This window comes from Strigops habroptila, chromosome 7 (genome assembly GCF_004027225.2).
Source record: "Strigops habroptila isolate Jane chromosome 7, bStrHab1.2.pri, whole genome shotgun sequence".
In the NCBI taxonomy this organism is placed as follows: domain Eukaryota; kingdom Metazoa; phylum Chordata; class Aves; order Psittaciformes; family Psittacidae; genus Strigops; species Strigops habroptila.
This window is the reverse complement of record NC_044283.2, coordinates 47762394-47783854: the sequence shown is the minus strand read 5'-3', so window position 1 is coordinate 47783854 and position 21461 is coordinate 47762394. Positions and strand designations below refer to the sequence as shown.

The following is a 21461-nucleotide window of genomic DNA, read 5'->3' as shown; positions in this document are numbered from 1 at the left end:
GTGTGCGCATGCACATATATCTTAAACTGATCAGATGTGAATTTATTAAGGAAAATTAAATGACGCTTCTAGATGCCTTAGTGCATCATCTTTTATAAGCAAGAGACTAGAGTAACCTCAAGTTCCTCTGAAACTCTCTTTTGTACTTTTTATTCACCTTCAATCAAGTTCTGCACCTCAGTTCATCACAATGGTTACATAGGCCTTTATTACAAAGACCCTAATTTTTAGTAGAGTAAAATGCATTACCTGGATGTATAGTACTATCCGTGTTTCTCTGACTTCGGCTTGCCAGACTCATGGTGACATTTGCTGCTCCTTTTTTCACTGCGACTGGTTTCTTCACAACTGGTTTCGCCTGCTTCTGAAGTTTGGTGATGTTGTTCATAGCATTTGCAACTGATATGTCAACGTGCTGGGTTAAATTTGTCAAGATAGTTCCTGCTCTTACTTCAAGCACAGATTCAATGAGCTCTTTGAGGCCTCTCTGCAGGAGGGGAATATCTGGCTGAGCAAGTTTAATTAGCACAGGTATACTCATATTCACTTTTTGGATGCTGCTGTTGGTATCATGACACAGCCCCCAGGCCTCATGAGCAGTCTTGTTCAGAAGTGGAATGATATTTGAGAAGCGGATTGACTTGGCTTCCAGGGCCTTGATCCTGGAACTCAGTGTCTGGAGCTGAAGTGAGACCACTTGTTCTTTCTCTGTCGAGGCAGCTTTGGGTTTTTTCAGTGAGACACAGTTGTTTGCCAAAAACTTGGAAATCTTTGACTCCACATTCAGAAGGCGAATCTCATGGTCCTTTGATTCCTCCACAGAGTCAAGTAGCTTTTCTTCCAGGCGGATGATATCTTGTTGTTGATCGTCCACTTTTGATGATGTATCATTTAAAATATAGAAAAGTCTTCTGAAATTGTGGAGGATAACTTTGTCAGACTCCTTGTATGGAAGATCAGAAAGGGATGGTGCTACATGTAAAGAAAACTCATACTTCTTGCCAATGAGCAGCATCTGGAGGGATTCATTCAACTGTTGAAACTGGGGAATGAAAGCCAGGAGGCTGTCCAGTTTCTCAGCTCTGCCGCAGCAGACTTCAGTCTCATTTCTTAGAGCACGTAGCGTGTCTTTCAGTACATAGTTATCTTGAATAGAGTCAATAGCACTGTTTATCACTATCATGGTCTTGTTTAATCCATCTTCTATTTCCATGGAGCATTCATTAACACGACTCTCAAACATTTCCTGATAAGCTTGAGATTCATTTTTAAGTCCTTCCTGAGTTTTGGAAAGCTCCTTAATCGCAGAACTCATTCTGTTAACGACAGTAGTGAGGTTTTCAAGCTTCTTGTTGATTTCTTCAGCTTGAATTTGTTGTTCATACTCTGAAGTGAGACTAAAAGGTACCCCTTGTTCAATCAAAGGTTGCAGGATCTCCATATCATAACACAAATCATTAATTTGCTCATTCATTTTGTCCATCTTATTGTCCAATGGAAGGACAAGGTCAGAGAGACTTTTGTTTAGGATAAGCACATTCTCTTGAGCTGCTGTCAGCTGTGTTTGGAAATCCCTCCTATTCTCTGACAACATGTCATCACAGACCCCCAGAACAGAGTCTCTCTGATTTTCCAGTGCCATACTGAGGTTGCTGATCTTGCTATCTTGGACTCTTAAGTCATCATAGATCTGCAGCACCATCATTCCTTGTTTCTTTACTTTCTCATGCAGTGTGAACATGTACTCTGTAACATTGTACTCCATGACTTTATCTGCTGAAGGGAAGTTTTGACTTGAAGACTGTTCAACTGATAACAATTGTTCATGAGCATCTTTCATTTCAATAAGAGTCCTGTTTAAAGATTCATAATAAATGACACTCATTGACTGTTGACGCTCCACATTATTCTCCAAGGATTTCTGCTTTTCCTGTAAAGCTTTTATAGGTTTGTCACAAGTGAGGGTCATTTCCTCTTTCATCTGCACCATATGACTCTTTAGCTCCAGAATGTCAAGCTTTGTTGGACCATTTTCTTTCTCCTGAGCAAATTTTTGCTGGGTTTCATTCAGATGCTTGGCTAATTCTTTTGTGTTTTCAAGATCATCTGACAAACTAGATACCGTCTTGAAAATCTGAGCCATGTTCTCTTGCATTTCACCTTGAATTACTTTAAAGTGTTCTCTGACAATGTCTTTGACTAATTCACTAATACTTCTGGATTTGAGACCTTTGGGAAAAAGGAGAAAAATGGAAACAATCAAAGGAGAAATATGGAAACAATTAAACCAATTCTTCTAGCAGTATCTAATTTCTTTTCTACAATGTGAGCAAACACAATGCTTTACAGAAGAGAAACACACACATCCCTGCCCCTATTTACCAACCCATAGAGCAAAATTTAAAGTTGAGAAACGTAGGGAATGGATAACAGTATTTAAAGACTCATCCCTGTTTCTCTGAAATCAGTGGGAGTTTTGCTATTATTTTGAAATTGCAAACTCAGACTCTGCATGTGGTATCAACTTTGATCTCCTGGCTAAGCTGTTTCTGAGCACTGAAATGAGGAGTTCTGTGTGCTTTTGTGGCTTGCTCATGAGAAAATGATATGTTCTTTCTCCACTGGGAAACTAAGGAAAAAAACGCTGTGTCAACATTATGGTCAAGAAGTGAAAGAAGAGATTACCTTCCTATTGTATGTGCTAAGTGATCATACAACATGCTATAGTCAGAAAGAAGCAAATAAGAATAGCCTCACTGAATATCTAAAGTTAGTAACATGACAACTGCTGCCAAAGGCAGACATTTTGAAGGTACACATCTTTAGTTAGTCTTGCATACTACAACTCTTTAAATAGCTCTTAGGAATACTGATCCTGAAAAGCACTGGGCAGAGGTGAACCTGTGGGAAATCTGCTCCTGTGAATAATAACCTATCTAAGGCTATATGGGAGATGTGTTTTGATAAGACAGTCATAAAACAGTGTTCATCAAGAGTGTTGCGTAACATATTTCAGTTAATTAGAGAAGGAGTTCTGCTCTGGTGTGAGATTAGATGAGTGGGTTTGATTGGTTTTTCAAAGGTACCCCTATGCCCAGCTAAAACATCCTTTGCACGTTTTTTCTAAACCCTATGAACACTTGCAGCCAGCTTTTGATATAATGGCTAAAGCCTTCAACCTCTACAATGCTTTGGTGACCACCAGTTCTCTGATTAAAACTGTATTGGTAAAGGCAGAAATTCTCTGTTGCCTTCCTCTATTTTCCTCTCAATTACATCTATACCCTGGATTTTATTGTTTCATCTCTAAAACACCAAGGCATGTTCTGAAACCTTATGTTAAAATACATTCTCAGCAAGAGCTGTAAAATGACAGGAAATCAGACCCATGAAACCCAGCACAACTTTGGGCTCCAAGGGTGCAAAAGGATTCCAAATAAAATTGGTTTTGTCCAGCAAGCTAGAGAGAAGCCCAGTACTACTTCTATTCAGGAGATCCATTTGAATTGTGTGTGTTTCCAGCTGGAAATAGAGATAAAGTAGTTGATTATATTTGCTTTTTATGAACTATGAGTCTCAGTCTTCATTATTTCTGGTAAAATGGACAGTAAACACCCATGATTCTTAGGGGATAAATCTGTCACTTGTTCACATAGTGGTTGCTTTTTTTCAAGGCAGGATACAACAGGCAGGTGTAGTAAATTTGCTAGCCCAGAAAAGAGCCACTTCAGAAATATAGCATGAAGTTTCCTAAGCAATAAACTCAATTACTGTCAACTATGGTCACAGATGCCACAGCAATTTTTACATGAAGTATAAACAAAATAACGAAGAGATAATACTTCTGAGATTGCCTTTATTTTACTTTTTACAACCTCAACAACAAGCAAATGCCTGGACAGATGTATACACATGAATGTGCACACTTACACAAAGAGCTTTGTCAGTGAACTTCAGTGAAGGAAAAACAGTAAGAAAAGACACTTGAGAATAAGGATGTCCTGGCAGCTGAGAGGAAGAACCAATATATGAATGCAGAGTAAAATAATTGACATGTAGAGAAAGCATTGTAATTAATGACTTGGACAGGTTGCTTTATGATGCTGAAAAATGTTCTGCGCTTTAAAGGACACAATGAGCTGTGAAGAAAAGTTTAATGGCTGTGGAAAGAAACAAGGTTACTCTACACCTTCTGTGAGGAATTAATTAAATTTCTCCATCTCAGCAACAAATCTTGATAACAGACCATCCTGCTGCAAGAGGTCTTCCACAGGATCTATACTGGCGTTTTCTTTCTGTGACAGTCAAGAAACTGCCAGCCTTGTTCTCTCCCATTCCTACTCTATTTAGTTGGCTCACATTTGGAACAGAGCTTAGCTCTGGTTTTCAGGTGGTTTTGTTATCAAGGGAGTGGAACTTGATAAAACAGACTGCTTCTTTCCCTTACTTGCTGGCTAGGACATCTAGGTATGTGGCAAGCAATTGGTATTTCAAAGTTCACTAGGGGCTGTGGGAGCACGCTCTTCCACAGAAAGACCTGATCCAAACTTGTGCTGTAGGTGACAATTGGGTATATTCTTAAGCTTGAGCTGAGAATACACAAGTACATTCGTGGATGTAACTCAATTTCTCTGTTGCTCGTTTTGAAATAGAAAGGTCCAAATTACCTGTGAACATTAAAGATCTCTTGCACTTTTTATGAGATTATAAATTTTAATTTTAACTCCCTGGCTGAAATTCAAAGTGTGTAATTACTCTGTGTCAACATATACTCCCTTTGCAGATTCAATTATTTGAAGAATAATGTGCAAAATAAATGTATGTACACAGGAGACTGAGTTAAGGTCATATATCCAGCTGCAAATGACATTTCTGACTTGTAAGTGATTAACACTCCATTGTTGAGTTCATTTTCAAAGGAGTGTACATTTTAATAACGAAGAGGAAAGGAGTCTATAAAAGGGCTTGATGTGGAGCGAAAGGAGGAAGAAAGACTAGCGAGAAGTAAGCAGAGTTTACTAAATTAAAAGGAAACATCAAATTATTTTCTCTAAATAGAAAGTAGGAACAGTCTCCTGCACACTGAAAACAATTTTTAAAAATGCAGGTTTCACCAATCCAATTAGAGGAGCATATCAGTTACTTCAGTGAGTGTGGCCCTGTACAAACAGATGACAGGTTTGTGGGACCAAAGTCTATTTACAGATGAAACCAAGAAAAAACAACTTGGTGAATGGTATTGAATTGTTTGTTCACAAAACCAGACCTCACTCCTAACGAACCCTGATACAAAGCGGGCAGCCATAAGAATTTCTCTGATAAGAAAAATAGTGATTAATGGATATGAGCAAAGGACCCGGGCACCATAGTAAGAAAATGGAAAAGTAGCGGAAGTAGGAAGAAGTCTGAATAGTGTGAAGCCACTACAGACTTAACTGTGCTTCAAAAGCATGTTGCTTCAGGATGGCAGTGGTAGTGGGGAAAGTTGTGTTTTGCTTTAGGTGAGCTCCTAGAGTAATTTTTAGCAAGTGTGGTGTGCCTATACTGCACATCTGTACCAGGTTAGAGGACAGCATGAAAACTTCGAGATTCTGCTACTTTAGGATGCTCTTTGCCCACCTGGAGTACGGCTGACTGATACTCCCTGGACAGAAACTGCAGTTGCCCTTTGACATTACATATACAAGCCAACAGAAACTCTAACCTTGTTCTCTCTCTCCTCTGCTCATTCCTGCTGTTTACCTGCATACAAGCCAAGAATAACCTGTATTGGAGTACCCACAATTAGAGTCAAGGAAAGTAGTTGATAGCAGTATTTTCATTAGAGTAATTTGATTAGGAGATAGATGGAGAACATAAATCAAAAAAGGGCCAGCAACTGGAGATTTTATCTAAGCAGGTACAATATATATCATCGCAAATAAAACCAATAAAGGCTTGAAACACATTTGCAGAGAAGTGTGAAATAACTGGGGTTTTTGTACTGCACATTTTAATTAGAACTTGGACGCTTAAATATAGAAAGGGAATGAAGAAGCAGAAGTACAGAATGCAGCAAAAGAATGCTCTTGGAATAGAATGGAAATGACAGCTAGAACGAGTGGAATATAAAAACGAATGAAGAGAAAGCAGAAGGGAAATGCGATATATTCAAAGACAAATTAAATGTATGCCTAAGGGTTAAGAATGTCATCTGGCAATATATGGAGAGGTGAAAGCAGGTCACCTAAGTGAGAGATGAGGTCGGCTTGATCCAGGGTACAAGAGAGCCATCTAGCATGTGGCACAAGCAACTCAGAAGACAGAGGACTGAACACAGAAGAAATAGGACCACACTTGGTAAATTTGAGGGACATACAAAAGCGCTTATTGTTTGGTTTATTTTTATCTCAATGTAAGAAGCTCCAGCTCCCTCATTTTATTCTTAAACAACAGGAAGTCCTCTGGATTCTAAAGTGTATAATACAAACAGTTTGGGGAAAAATTCTGGAAAATGAGAAAAATATTGTATATCAAGGAAATGAAAGCATCAGTCTTAATCTGTTTGTTAAGCACCATTTGTAGTTGGGAAACAAACAGCTGCAGGATTCACAAAGAATGGATGCATAATTCTAATAGTGAGAGTTTGCCCAACCTCCTGATCCCTGGCCATGCCTTTCTTATCTACCACACATGAGATCTTTATCAAAGGTAGCCTAATATGATCAGAGGCAAATTATTCATCAGGATGTTTGCCATGTTATAAATACAACAACCACAGAATTCTTTATACATTTCCCACTGCATATGTGAATTATGTATTAAAGAATATTACTTAGACTTGGTAGCAAAGCAAATACTATGTCCTTTAGCAGCATATGTCATATAAATAAAAACCAAAGATAAGAATATTTGCAGAAGCTCTAAGTAAATGAAAATGTCTTGATTGTGGCTTAAGTTATCATGTAGATGATGTAGTGCCCAAGAATGTAAATTTTTTGTCACTACAAAAGACACCATAACAAATGCCAAAATAAACAAATCCCTCCACCATGGTATGAAACCAAGAGAATTCTCCCTATAAATGTTGAGAAATAGAATAGGATAGTCTATGAATGTTTTTAGCGTTTATTTTTTTCTGGCACATTTAACTGCATGAATGATTACATTAATTTATTTTTCTTACCTTTCAGAAAAGACTGGAAGTCTCTGCCCTTATCTTCATTGATTTTGCCTTCCACAGAAGAAAGCATCTTGCTCACATCATTCATCGCAGCAGAAATGCTGTCAACCTTCTTCTGTAGAAAAGTCAGTTTCATCTCCTGGCTGCTAATCCTCTCGTTCATTTTTTGTGTAAATGCTTGGTCAGAGAACAAAATGAAAAGAAAAAAAAACAACCCACAAACCTTTAAAATACTTGGGGGGAGAAAGTGTAATTGATTTGAGACACATTAGCTGGAAGTGGGGTGAAAAGTTTCTGAATTTTTAGTCTTGAGTGAATCATCCCGATTTCTGTCATGTATCATGTATTAGTGACATTCAGAAGCACAGCAGTAACTAATTACTGAAGCATCTGTATCCATTATAAAGTATTTATAGTTCTCCAAGAGCATGTTGAATGGTTAGCATATTTTAAGCAGCACAATGCCATTTTTCCTCCACCTAGTACCCAAAAGTATATTCAGTTAATTCTCATTTAGTTTATCTCCTTTAACACAATCACAAAAATGTTGATTTTTACTTACTATTTATAACAGAACTTCACGAATTTACAAGGCTTGTGTCTGAAGGAATACATCTTTTCAGTGTTGGGGTCACAATAAAGGCTTCTTCAAAACAGCAATAAAACAGCTAATAGATAAATTACTTTGGAACAATCATTAGTCTGCCATTCAGAAAAAAAGCTCAACCTGTGAAGTCTAGTTTATTTTAAAACCTGCCCAAACTGATCCTGACACTTGTAGTCTCTTCGGGTATAAAGAGGCCTGGTTTTAAGGTAGGTATGCTTTTCAGATAGGTAGTGGTGATGAAGGCCTTGGTCTCACAAATTAAGACTCTACATGACTTCAGCTAGCCATCTAAGTTTGACAGCTGACAGGAATGGGACTTAGTCTGGGATTTTCAGAAGATGCTGAATCAAAATTAAATGCTCCAATTACTGTAAGCAAAGCTACAAAATCTCTTCACTTCCTAAAAATTCAGCCTAAATGTCCTACCTTAGACACATGATATATTACCCTACATGACCACGGCCATACTATGACTTAATAAACTGCTAGGCAAGAGATTCTTTAGCAGGACATACAAATATTTATTAGTATAAATTTACAGTATATTTACAATACAATAGCAATAGTATTGCTATTGACCTTGTGTCATTTTTCATTATGGCATCAGTGTGCAAGAACAGGAGTATAAAAACTACAACAACAAAAAAAAAAAAAAGGCAAGTTATATATAAAAAAGCATATTCTTCTGACCTAATTTTTATTCTTCAGAATTCTAGTATGTAACAAATACATGTATCATATCTAACTCAACAGCATTTGGGAAAATCCTGAAAATTCACTCAGTGCAGATGAAGCATGCCAATAAGAATGCTCTCCTGTAAAGGCATGTTGGTTGTGAAATCCGTAAGTGGTAAAAGCTGGTGAATAAGGCTGGCTGGTTTAGGTTAGAATGTTAGCGTGTCCAGCTGTTTACTTTGCCCATGGTGTCTACTTAACAGACACAAAATTGTGTTTATAACTCAACCACCTAGTTTAGAGTCTGGCAATTCTCCCCAGGGGCACTGTGGAGACAAGCCATTGACGGACCTTTTTTGTCTGAATACTCTTCATCATAATACTGCTTTGTGATTCTGTGACAGACAGACAGTCTGGACACTTCTGCTCCTGTTTGAATTGTTATTATGAGAAAGTGATTTGAATTCTTTACTGGCTCATGCATAGTCACCCAAACTGGTAAATAACCCGCAGGGTGCAATGCTTTCTTCAGTTCAGTTTCTGTCAGTTCCTACTGAAGGGGGAAGTCAAAATGCACAGATGAGCCTGAAAGTGAGGTTTTTAAGTGGAATGGCTGCACAGTAGGAGCTGGAAACAGAATCTGGCTTGTAGAGTCCTGGCAGCTGCTGATGGAACAACAGACCAGGGCAGTCAGTCCTGGCTCTGGCCCTGGCCCGGGCCCCAGGCTGTGTTCACAGGGTTCGCTGCCAGAACAGGTATTTCTCCTCCTAAATTGACCCCATTTGATTTAAAAAGAACTGAAAAGTAATTAACATGGAGTTCTTCTCCTCCCTCTACACATATATGGACATAAGCACACAGATGTGTACTGTCTCCATAAAAGCCTGTGACAGTCTCAATTCCAACATCCCGTTCTCCCAGCACGCATGAATATCCCAGCACCAGAACAGTATATTGACGACTACAACACACAGACCTGAGAACATAACTCTTCTTATTATATGGTTCCATAAAATCTTTTTGAATATAGGCCAACTGCGTGAGCGACAATTACACCATAGTGTGTAACAGCTGATGATTATACAAAAAGCCAGTGTAGACATCCATAATCAAAACATCGACAGATTCAAGAGAAAAGGGAAGTAGTAAGAAAGTTCGAGGAACATGCCTCCTTTACATTGCCTTTCAAATCTTGTCCATCTGCTGGCTCCTTTCCCATGTAAACTACATGGGTTGACAGTGTCTAAGAATGCTGCCAAATCACTTGCATCTAATTTGCCACCAAAAATTTACCTGACAAATGCAGTCTCACTCTCTGCTGGGGATTACTTCATAAGCAGAGAATATTTTTTTTCAAACTTCCTTATTCAAATGTTTCACATATTTCTTTTGCTGTTATTTAAACATGGTATGCTGATTGTTGGCGGTTCACTGAGTACACAGGCTTTGTAAATAATTTTGCATTACCAACATCTCTATACCCTCAAAGGCATACACACCTCCAGGTGGTGCAGACTGGAATATAGTATAGACTGACAACTACTTGCCTACCTCTAAATCATGGATACCTTTTCATGGTTCCTTTTAGTGAATGCTTAATATTTGAATTTACGGTTACTTGGAATGGTCTGATAAACCATGATTGTTTCTGCTCCCAGTTTAGTGAGTGTGCAAACACACCTGACATGAATAAAATTCCATTCCCATGAATACTTATGCAAGCAACTATGAAATTAATTTTCTGGAACATTTGTGCTGGTAAACTTTAAATCATACAAATGGTAATGGAAAATAAATATAAAGGGAAGTGAGCACACCCAACAATTCTAGAGACTAAGAAGTAGAGAAGCTTTTCATGCAACAGTCACTTAAGGTAACTTCTCAATGTAGATCACTATTTGAATAAAAGCATCATTGTTACTAGCCAGCTCTTACAATGCTGAGGTCTGTACATACCCTTGCAAGAAAACACTGACATGTTCCAAATCCTTACAGTCTAGATAGGTTGAAGTAAACACAGTAGTGAGCAAATAAACAGTATAATAAGAAACAGTCTCAAACGTCTGCATAAAGTTGTAAACTACCCTTATGTTGCTTAGCTATTTGATCATCCTAGATGGAGTAGCTCAAAACACACCTACGCTGCATTTGCTAATGTTTGAAGCACGATTGTACTAGCTTGGAATAAAGCACCATTTTTTGTAATATGTAACAACAATCATATATTCAGATAATACAATTAACGTCACAACATTTTCTTTTATGCCCAAAGCTGGTCTATGGTACTCCTCGATTTGATTTGGGTTTGGGTTTGGTTTGGGTTTTTTTTGGCTGTGTTGTTGGATTGTTGGGGTTTTTTCCTTTCTTTTTTTCTAGTAATTCGTCTCTTTTACTCTAATAGAATAGTTTAAATATTTCCATGCAGAATGACTTTCCTGGTTTTTCTTTAGTCACAAGACACTATAAATGCTAAGTTACTGGTACCTTTAAATTCAGTTTCTTCTGCCTATCTTTACCAGAGAAACATACCACTGAACCATGACTAGAAACTCTAACAGTTCATTCAGGTCCCTTCAGCACACAGCGATTTTTCCCAAATTGTTTTTGCAGTGATCTTAGTGAGTCGTGGTCAGTGGTTGGGCTAGATGTGATAGTAATTATAACAGCTGACCTGGCCCACAGGGGTCCTGAGGAGCTCCTGGTGATCTCTCACTGACAGTTCTGCTGCTTTCAGCCTGGTTGCTGTGTATAAGTGATTGTTGTTCTTGAGCTAAAAGAGGGAGAAAAAGGAAAGGATGTGAGTGAAACATTGAACATGACAATCACAATTCCACAACAACTGCTTTCTCTCTCTATTCTGGAACAACCTTACCAAAGCCTAGTAATTTGCAGTGATTCTTGTTATCTGCTTAGTCCATCTATAACCGAGGATTGGTGTTAACACTAAAGTGTCAAAACTTGCTCTACAATGAACAGAATTTTGAAATCTCCAGGGCTAAAAAATCCTAGAGAAATATTTTAGATCAATATAACAGTAGTACAAAGACAAAACAGTGATTGTCAGCTGTAAAATTAATTATTCTTTTTTTATAGCTACAGAATTAGGTATGTTGAAACATAATTTTTTTTTTTTTTTTGACAGATTACAGATTCAACCATATAAATCTTCCCACAAAAGACAATGGGCATATTACATTGTTACAGCACCTGGAAAACAAAAACATTTCAAACCATAATCAAATTCCAACATCCAACAAATATCATCTGAGATTTGCAACTGGTACATATATTTAAAAGCTTCACAAAGGGATTAAGTTTTTAAATATTTCCTCTGGAAACAACACATGGGATTTACTGATCTTATTTTACATCTCAGCCCAAAGATTCCACAGCAATTTGCAAAAAGCTAGACTAGCACTATTATTATTTCAATATTACAGTTGGGAAAACTGAGGTCCAGAAAAATAAAGTACCTTCACTCACAATGAGTAGAGAATAACTGACAGGATAGCTGGAACTGAACTGATATTTCCACCTTCCTGACTTACTTCTCCAGCCATTAAGCTTAATTCTGTTGTTTTGATTTCATTATTGTTACAGAAAAAAAAACCAACCAAAAAATGTACGTACAAAGTAGGTTGTATATTTTCTAGTGTAAATTCATACCAATTTTTACGTGCTTGCTCAGTTCATGAAGCATTTTGAAGTGAAAGTTGTTCCAGCTGGAACACATCTAAGGAATTCCACTTTTGTGAATTTCAGTCTTTAGGACAGTACAAGCAGAATAACTTTGGTATGGTGACATTATTTTCCAGTTCAAATAGTAAAACTAGTTTGGCCATAATGTGAGTTTCCAAGGAAACAGAATAAAATGCTGAATCAAGAAATTCCCTTTGTTTCATCAGCCTCTTAGCAGTATATATGAGGATCAATAGATTACATTTAAGGATGCTGTAAGGTGGTTTATGTTGTAAATTAAGGGCGGCGGGGAGTACCAATTAGCACACAAACTCAAAGGAAATGTCACTGAATTTATGGACTGAAAATTTCATAGAATTTATTTAAATTAACTGATAAATACAAAATCCTCAAATAGTTATCATTTCAATAGCTTCAGTTATCCTTCTGTGGCATAGTTATTGACAGGAGTTAAATACTTGCATTCAGCCTAATTCATTACACAGGATTTATCAGACGGTGATGTGATGATATAATCTATGACAAGGGAGTCAGTTACTTGCCTGTGATAAAGACCAGCTGATCGATGTTCTTTTATTCTTTCATTTACCGATCTTTCTGTTGCTCTAAATGTATTAGTGCTAGAGGCACCAGGGTTTTTTTATACTGTCTTATCTTTCATCCTCCCTATTAAATCAATTGCCCCACTCACAGCTTCTCATTGTGTAATACCCAAAAATCTTAGTTTTATTCACTTTTGGAGCTTCAAGGATATGTATACTTATCACTGTGTGCTTGGTTTACTAATGTTTAAACTGTTCAGATAACTTAATCCCTGTAAGATCCAGGACATAGTATCACTCTGTTGGAGCATGCCAATAATGGAGAAAGCCAAGAGTGCATTATGCCATGTCTAAAAGCGGCAAGAACAGTAGCCAGTGATAAACACACACACAAAATTCCTACAAGACAATAAAGCATATTGTACAGTTATTAAATTTCACCACTGTATAGGCAAGGTACTTCTTAGGCAGCGTTAGAAATTCAGGATTTCATTTGTGAAACAAATTCAGGAGAGTCACCAGCAATATAGCTTCTACTACATCATTCTTCCAGGGCGGCTCAGTCTGTTTCCAAAGGAACTGCTCTGACACATCATATGGTGATTAAGTCTTATGTACTTCTTAGTCCCTCGGCTGAGATTCCCCATCCTAGATGCTGAAGAGCAGCAGATGTGATGGGAGCACAAGACTGAAACTCTAATATATGTACTCTTTAAGGTAGAAATAGCCATAAAATTATTTGCATTTGAGACCTTTTAAAAACTGGATCTTCTATATTCATTTTAAGACAAAAGGAAAGATAAAACAAAAAATAGACTACTAGACCCACCTTTTAAGTGCCATTTACAGTAACAAAGCAACACCACCAACAACAAAAAAAAGGCAGCAATTCAAAGTGCTGAATGATGAGTTCTTCCAATTTCTCCAGGGGCTTCAGGGTCCTCAGCACTTCTGAATATCAGGTAACATGCACAGGAATTTAACATTAGGCTCCTATTATTGAATATATTGGCCTAGATGTATAATTTATTGACCCATGTATTTTTAAACAAAGCGTGCAAAATGATTTCAGACAATATTAAAAATATGGAAATTGGATCTTTTTCTCTCAATATATTTTTGATGAAGCAGGAGTGGTTGAAGGGGAATCCCTGTGGGGAATTTGGTAGTTTTCTACCATTCCCTGTGTTTCAAGGGGAATTGCTACCTTTTGTGTCTGCAGCTCACCCCAAGCAGAGGGTAGCACTCACTCCTGTGTGGAATATTTTACAGCCATCTGCTGGAGAATTGACATCACTACCATGAGAGAGAATTCAGTGCTAACAATGGCTATGGCATTGTCAGCAACTCTGAGAACCAGCTGTTTGTCTAAACCACAGCCAAGGCAGATGGAAATGAATTCATACACATTAAGTCACCTCAGCCTCAGTCCACAGAAAAGCTGAATTCGAACACAGTATGATCTATATTTGAAGATGCATCTTCCAGTTCTTGAAACCATTTTTGACATAACATAGTGTTAAGAGAACACATGTAGATGAGCGAACTGGGATTTCTTCCCTTCAGACATTACTACATGCACATCATTTTCTCTGGTTTAAGGATGAAAAGTTAAAGTAGAGCTGTGTTTAGTAAAAATGACATCATGAACTTTCCAACTCAGAAATTACAAACCCTTTCATTTTAGCAGTTTTGCTCCCAGTGAGGCATTTGATATTCCCAAATCAAAACAATGATGTTTTATTTGTCGAATAATCTGTACTGTACCGTTTCGAGACTTGGAAGAAATTATGTCTGTATTTTTCCCTTCTTAAAAAGTTGCATTGTCCATGCTGGACTAGGATCTATTTCTTGTCCAATTTGGTCACGTGTTGCCGCATGGGAGGTAAAGTTAGAAACAGTGATCTGAACATGTGTCTTCCCAGAGGCTCCTCTGTCTCACCCACTACTACATTACTGTGAGAAGCATCTGTAGCTAAGAAGTTACGATGAGGCTACCAAATATAGTTTACAGATGTCTTGTAATAACTATCAGATGGTGACAAGTGTTTCCTTCTGCCTAGACTGTCAGACTGAGATAGTTATGTATGATTTCACTTGGTTTGAGAGAGAAGCTAAACCAGAACGCATTTCGAATTAGCGTTTGCTACAAGCAATGCACATCCCAGTAAAAGTGCCTTCCCGGGATCTAAACCATATTGTCAGAATACCCCAGTTCCCTTGGCACAGAAACCCGTCAATAAGAGTTCTGTTGTTGAGAAGATCAAGTGCAGAGAGGCCAAGCGGAGAGCTCAGAGCCTCTGGAGAGCCCCCGTCAGAGCTTACAACGTCTCTCCCCCTGCTGTTGTAGAAACGAAGTGCCTGAAGACAAGACTATTGGGCTCCCAGCTGTTCAAGTTCATTAGCTGACTTCCCTTCATGGGAATTGATAATACAGCAGAGCTTGTGCTGGTGGTCTGCTCCTCATGGGAGGCATGATTCCAGAAGAGAGGAAGAAGAGCCTTTCTGACATAACACCTTTCATCCCAATCTGTTTAAGCACTTCTACAAGCATTAATTAATTAAATATCCCAGTGCCCCTGTGAGATAAGTGTCATCTCAATTTTCTAGATGGGTAAACCTGGGTATGCAGATTATAAGTGGCTTCCCCAAATTATTCAGCAAGCCAGAAGAGGTTTGAAAACAGAACCCAGGAGATGTAATTTCAAGCCTGCTCCTGTAACACTTGACAACACATTTTCCTTTATTCTTATTTTTACACAGATGCCACTACAAATTGAGTTATACAGCTTTTTTTCCTGGTCAATGCTTCCCTGTTGTTTTGATGCCATTTCAATTTTATCAACTGAAGCCTCCCCCTTCAATAAACATTTTTAAATATATTTTTGTTAATGTTTAAATTTTTCAAAAGCAAACCTTTAAAACATCTGATCCATGCTCACTGGACAGCCTTGCTGACTGTGTCCTGTGTTAATATCTGGCTCCACGCTCAGCTGCACAGAAGAGAATTCTGTGCCTGCTGTGGTTCTGCCTCTTCAACATTGAAATTTCCCTCCTGGATGTGAATAACAGTGATTTCTCTTCATTCTTCTACATTAATTTTTAATCACAGCCTCTACTTTACCACTGCTGATTGAATTCCCTACCACATCTAATGGTCTTTCTTGCAATATTCATTCATTTAAAATATGTATGCTGACGCCACATCTTATTTTTCAAGGCCTGCTTAAGGCCAGCAGCAAAGAAATAGCTATTATACAGACATTAAACTACGGTACATTGCCATATGTTTGATCACCAGGGCAGAGGTAAAATGCTCTATTCTGTCAAAAAAGGGCACAATTATACAGGGATCATGTGTAATACCTAGTAAAATTCAGTCACTGTTAAAATGAACAACAAATGTCCTACTGAATTCAGAGGGAGACAATGTTTATATGTTATTTTATCATATCTAAAATACATTCTTAGAGCCTGAAACTGAAAGCCAAAAAAGTCACGGTGGTGCAGATGAATTTTACAGAAAATTACAGCAACAGAATTTTACAGTTCAATAGAGGACCTGGGTTTAACATCTCCATCACTGCAATATTCAAGAACTAAAGGGTCAAAATTAGAAACACCAAACACACTGTATGCAAGCTCCATATTTTAGCAAAATAGAATAGGACTAAAGATGTTAGAGTTTTATTTAGAGGGGAAGAAAAGAAAGGACATTCTGCTTAGCTACTCTGGAAATTCATGTGCAGGTAAGACTCAAAATCCCAAAGCATTTTAATTTACTGTGCATCTCTCCTGATTTGAAATTAACAGGAGGGACTGTGTTGATTTTCAGCAGAGGTATTTGCTCACAAGTCAGATTGCTTTTTTTTTGTCTTTTGTTGAAGTGAATAGTTTCAAATCCTTACAGCTCTACATACCTTTGGGTTGACAGTTTTGCCCACTGTACCCAGGACAGCACTTCCACTCCAGTGATGTTACTATTTTATGTTTGATTCTGTAGGCTTGGTGTGTTGTTGTCTGGGACCTGCAAAACAAGAACATTTTAAAGCTTGTTTAGGTGACCAAACAGGAGTTGTAGGATACCTGTGTAACTACATTATGTTATCTTACATGTCAAGTATATCCTTTCACTAACTGCTTGAAACTGAAAGTGAAGCCTGACTAGCCTGACTAGGGTTTGGTGTTTCAATAGCAATCACAGTTTTAATATTGCAGCCTTCAGACCATCTGCAGAGATTTGAAAGGAACCTGATGTCTATCTAGTGCTGTCAGACTTCTTTCCTGAATATTTTATTCAGGAATCAAATAATGCTAACTTTTTATGGAAGATATTACTGTTAATATCTGTGGTCAGAATGAGTCAAAATACAATCGTGATATACCGTTTTCTTTGAAATCACTTAAAAAAACATGCACAATGAATTTATACCATGCCAGTTTGCATTTAGTGTGCACTGGAAGCCTTCCATTCTGATTATTTTAAACAAGATTACACAAACATTAATCCAATAAAGCATGTAAATTTCCACTCTGGAAGTCGATGAAAGGAGGATATGGCTATGTAATTAGGATGCCTCAGTTATTACTGTTACGGTATGTAACTGCAGTGGCAGCAGCAGTTTTGTTTATGTGTTCCGACACATTCTGAATGTCTTGGCTACCCCATCAATTCTTTTAGCTTTCTTAACTTCACAGAGAAGTCAGTTTAGAATGAACACACTGCGCTAGGGCATATAAAAGAAACCAATGACTGAAAAATCTACTTGCCTCTTTTAACATGTTAAATACAAAGTTTGAATTAAAAAACCAAAATATTCACACAGTTCTGCTAGTTGATAAACACTAACATGAAGAACACCTCAAATCTCAGAAAGTACAATGATAAAATGGTTACAGAACTGTTTTGGACATGCAGTCCCTGTCTAAATCATTCCAGAAAGGGGAACAAATTTGAAGGCTGTCGGACAAAAAAATTTAATCCCAAACGAATCACAAATTGACACCATGTTTTACGCTGTAGTTAATCTTGTCACCCCTTCACAAGGGATGTAATATTAGGTATATTAAAACACTCACAGCAGCTGGCTGTTGTGTCCCCAATGAGCTTTGCCTCTGAGAAATGGCTTTTTCAGCAGCAAGAACTCAGAAAAGATTAAGGTGAACTGAAATCAACAGAGTTCTTAGTTATTTTGCTATATGCATGGTCTTATTTTATGATCAAACTAACTACTTTATTCTGCATTACCATAATCTATTTCTGAATGCATTTATAAGAATGAAGTGTCCATGAAAGGAGTTAATCAAGAATAATGATTTCAAACATAACTCTCCATGCAGGGAAGCCTCAGAAATTTATATAGGAGAGACTTATTTACAGAAGCAGTATAAGGAGCTAATTTTCCTACCAGAAAAAGAAATAATAAAGAAAAAAATATTGGAGTTATTGAGAATCTTCTATATCAAATTAGAAAATACAATTTGAAAAACAATTGATTATATTTCAGAGTCACCAAATACTAAGGATACTCTATTCCTGTTTTCACCTCAAAACTTTAGGCATGTGCTGCCATACCATCTAGAGGACAAATCTCAGACCAGCCAAACTGATTCGTAAGCGGCTTTTGAAATTTTTCAAGGGAAAAATATATTACAACCTCTGTTCTGTTGGTGCTGGTTTGGATTGCCATTTTCCAGGCACGTGCCCTGAAAACCAATTTCACTTACTACTGAAATCTGAAGTTTGGAGAATATAATGGGGCACCCAAACCACAAAGGACAATCTGAATATGTTTAGTAGAGTCATTATTTACAAGTTGTATCCAGGCCAATTACTTTCTAGGTTCACTGCCTAACCAAAGCCGTGCCAGAAATAAGCACACAGCAGAGAGATAATAACAAAAATATTTATGCCTCTCAGGGGAAGCCTTTTGCTTCAAAAGAGCAGAAGCTTGGAAAACTGCGCAGAAATGATCTCCTTGCACTTTAAAGCTTTGTACATGTGCACCTTCACTTGCAGTACTCTGGAAGAGTGGAGCAGGCTTACTTGAAAACTTTGAACTGATCAGAGGGTACAAGAGTGAAGGCATGCTGAGTCACGCGCTTTTACACTTGCTATAGGGACAAGTCATGAGCTTTTATACTTGCTATAAGGACATGTGAAGATGAGTCCTGGAAACATGCTAATATGCTCCCTTTTGTTTTCATTTTCATTTCTAAAGTCATGCTTGTATGAAGTATGCAGCTGGTGATAACATACTTGCAAGTACTCTTTCTTCCTAGTTCTACACACCTTTGAGCACAGGATCCAATACACCAAGTCCAAGGCTTCGCTCTGCCTGATGAGAAGGTTTCCAGGTTGTCCACTACCACTGTAGGTATGAGTCTGGTATGGACATAAGCACACCAGTTTCTGCAAGATACAGAAGGCAAATATAATTAAAAGTACAAACAACATTTTCCACAATAAGATGATAAATAATATTTAAAGGGGAAATTTAAACCCATAATTTAGGAATCAGACAAAGTTCCAAACATTAAGTTCTGTTTCACACTGCCAATGTAGTCTTGGGCAATTAGTCTTTGTGCTTCGGCTACCCATTAACAACAAAGAAAATAAATAGACAATCATTTCTCCAACTCTACATATATTTATATTGCAAATCTAAATTTTTCTTGGAGCACCAAGTACAAAGAAGCTCTTCTAGACTGTAGTAATGACAGGTCTTAAAACACATCTGCATTTCAGGTTACAGAAACTGTTTATCTAGAATTCAAAGGATTGGCTAGTAACATTTTTAACCCCCCATACCTTTCACTTTATGGATAGACACTTCTACTTTTCCTCCCTTTCCCCAGCACGAGTACATGTAGACTGTGCTTTGCAGCGCACTTTGAGGTCAAAGCCACACACAGCAATAATGTGCCATAGTACCATGCTGGTCTGTGCCACTGGCTATCAACCCAGAGAAGGAAGTCATGTACGAAATGATCAAACTCTTGACCACTGCAACACAGGATGTAGGAACTGGTGATTGCCAGGCCAGGTTTGGGCTTTGAAAAAGGATTCTAAGGAGGTTGCAAGAAACAGAAAACTTCTAAATCATATTTTGAAACAAGGCAACTTGGTAGAAGCTACAGTAAAGAACAGAAATAAGTACAAATTATAAACTGAATAATGGCTCAGGAGAGATGTGTACAGAGAAATTATGCCACAGACATCTATTAGCATTCTTTGAATCAGAAGCAGGTAGATAAAGGGGTGATTTTCAGAGGCTTTTGGCAAGGTTGCTCAGCAAACGCCATTAGAGGGAAAAAAAGCAATCTGTCATATAGTAAGAGGATAGACCTGTTATAGATTAATAAGGCACAAATCAGAGAGGTGAAAGACCAGTTAGCTTTCTCAAGAAAGAGTTTATCAGCAGAATCCCATATGTATATGTAATGGACATTATATTAAGATATTAATGAGGGGGAGAGTAGGTGAATAGGGAGATGACAATCATTTTGTGTAGTAAACCTAAAGCTGATCTTGAAGAATTGCAAAAATCTCATGATATTGAATTTCCAAGTAATTAAGTGTCAGAAAAGGGTCTTATAATGCAGAGTCAGACACAAATAAAGACAGCTTATACATACAGTATGACTACCTAAACTAACTATCATCAGGAAAAAGGTCTTGGAATCATTGTGATTAGTTCTTTGAATATGCAAATTTAGTTGCACACAAGAACTAAACAAGTGAATCAAATGCATGAAATTATTAGGCAAGGACTAGAGGACAAACAGAAATCACCACTGTTTCAGTACATCAACTCCTTGTTGGTGTATAGGAGTTTATGGTTAGTCCACAGTTTAAAAACGGAATTCAGGTTCATTCCTACATTCTAAAGAGGTGAAAAGAAAGGTAAAAATAGAAGATGAAGAGCAGGAGGGATGGGAAGTCATGGCATTCATTATTTGGTCTATCTTATTATGACAAAAAGGCATCAAAACAAAATAGGTTTAAATTAAAAAAAAAAAAAAAAGGCTCAGAGTAATGTTTCCACAAACGTAGATTGTGCCATATTTGGAAGTTTGGGAAGCCAAAGTGGATTTTTAAAAGCAGTTAAGGGATTTAATGAAAGAATATGCTATTAAGGTGCTATTGGTTTGTTGATTTTTTTAAAACATAAATTTGTATCTATTACCACTGTCTCAGGAAGGCCCTCCCATGCAGACTGGATGCCATCCTGAAGAAAGTATTATTGCATTTCTGATGGTGGAACAAATGTCTATTTGGTCTAGTAGTGATTTTCTTTTCCCATCTTAGTGCAGCCTTTCTTAGGGTTATACATTATTCCCTTGTCCATGCTGAAACAGATTTCATTTTTTACTTGGCAAGTTAGTGACAAAACATTTCAGTTGTAGGGACAGTGAACTATGAAGTACCAATATTAGTGTATGAGAACTTCACGTTTTTCTTCCTGGGTCATGTTTTGCTGCTAAACTTTGCTTTCAGTTGTAGTAGTTTTGTTAGTGTTCCATAATCCAGTAAGGAAATATATGTTTAGCCCTGAAATCAGTATCTTGCTATGGGCTCCTTACAGTGGAAATCAAAATACAATTAAGACCAGATTAGTTCCACTTGTTTATGTGGCGTTAGTACAGATTTACACTGCTTCAAACAAGAACAACAGTACAAAACATAAAATATACCAGCATCTATCCTTAAGTGATATTGTTTTTGTCTACTGAGATCTTACCAGTGCACTCATATTAAATACAGAAATGCTTT

General features: G+C 37.5%; 1 protein-coding gene across 1 annotated transcript in view; it reads right to left on the bottom strand.

Moving 5' to 3' along the window:
• Positions 1 to 21461, bottom strand: part of MMRN1 (multimerin 1) — a 51988-nt gene that overhangs the window by 16102 nt on the left and 14425 nt on the right. Inside the window, exons 2-6 of the mRNA XM_030491939.1 lie at positions 18978 to 19097; positions 16606 to 16712; positions 11116 to 11214; positions 7166 to 7339; positions 250 to 2229 (exon numbers count right to left, since the gene is read on the bottom strand). Coding sequence (XP_030347799.1) covers positions 250 to 2229; positions 7166 to 7339; positions 11116 to 11214; positions 16606 to 16712; positions 18978 to 19097 — 2480 coding nt within the window. The remainder of the gene's footprint in view (positions 1 to 249; positions 2230 to 7165; positions 7340 to 11115; positions 11215 to 16605; positions 16713 to 18977; positions 19098 to 21461) is intronic.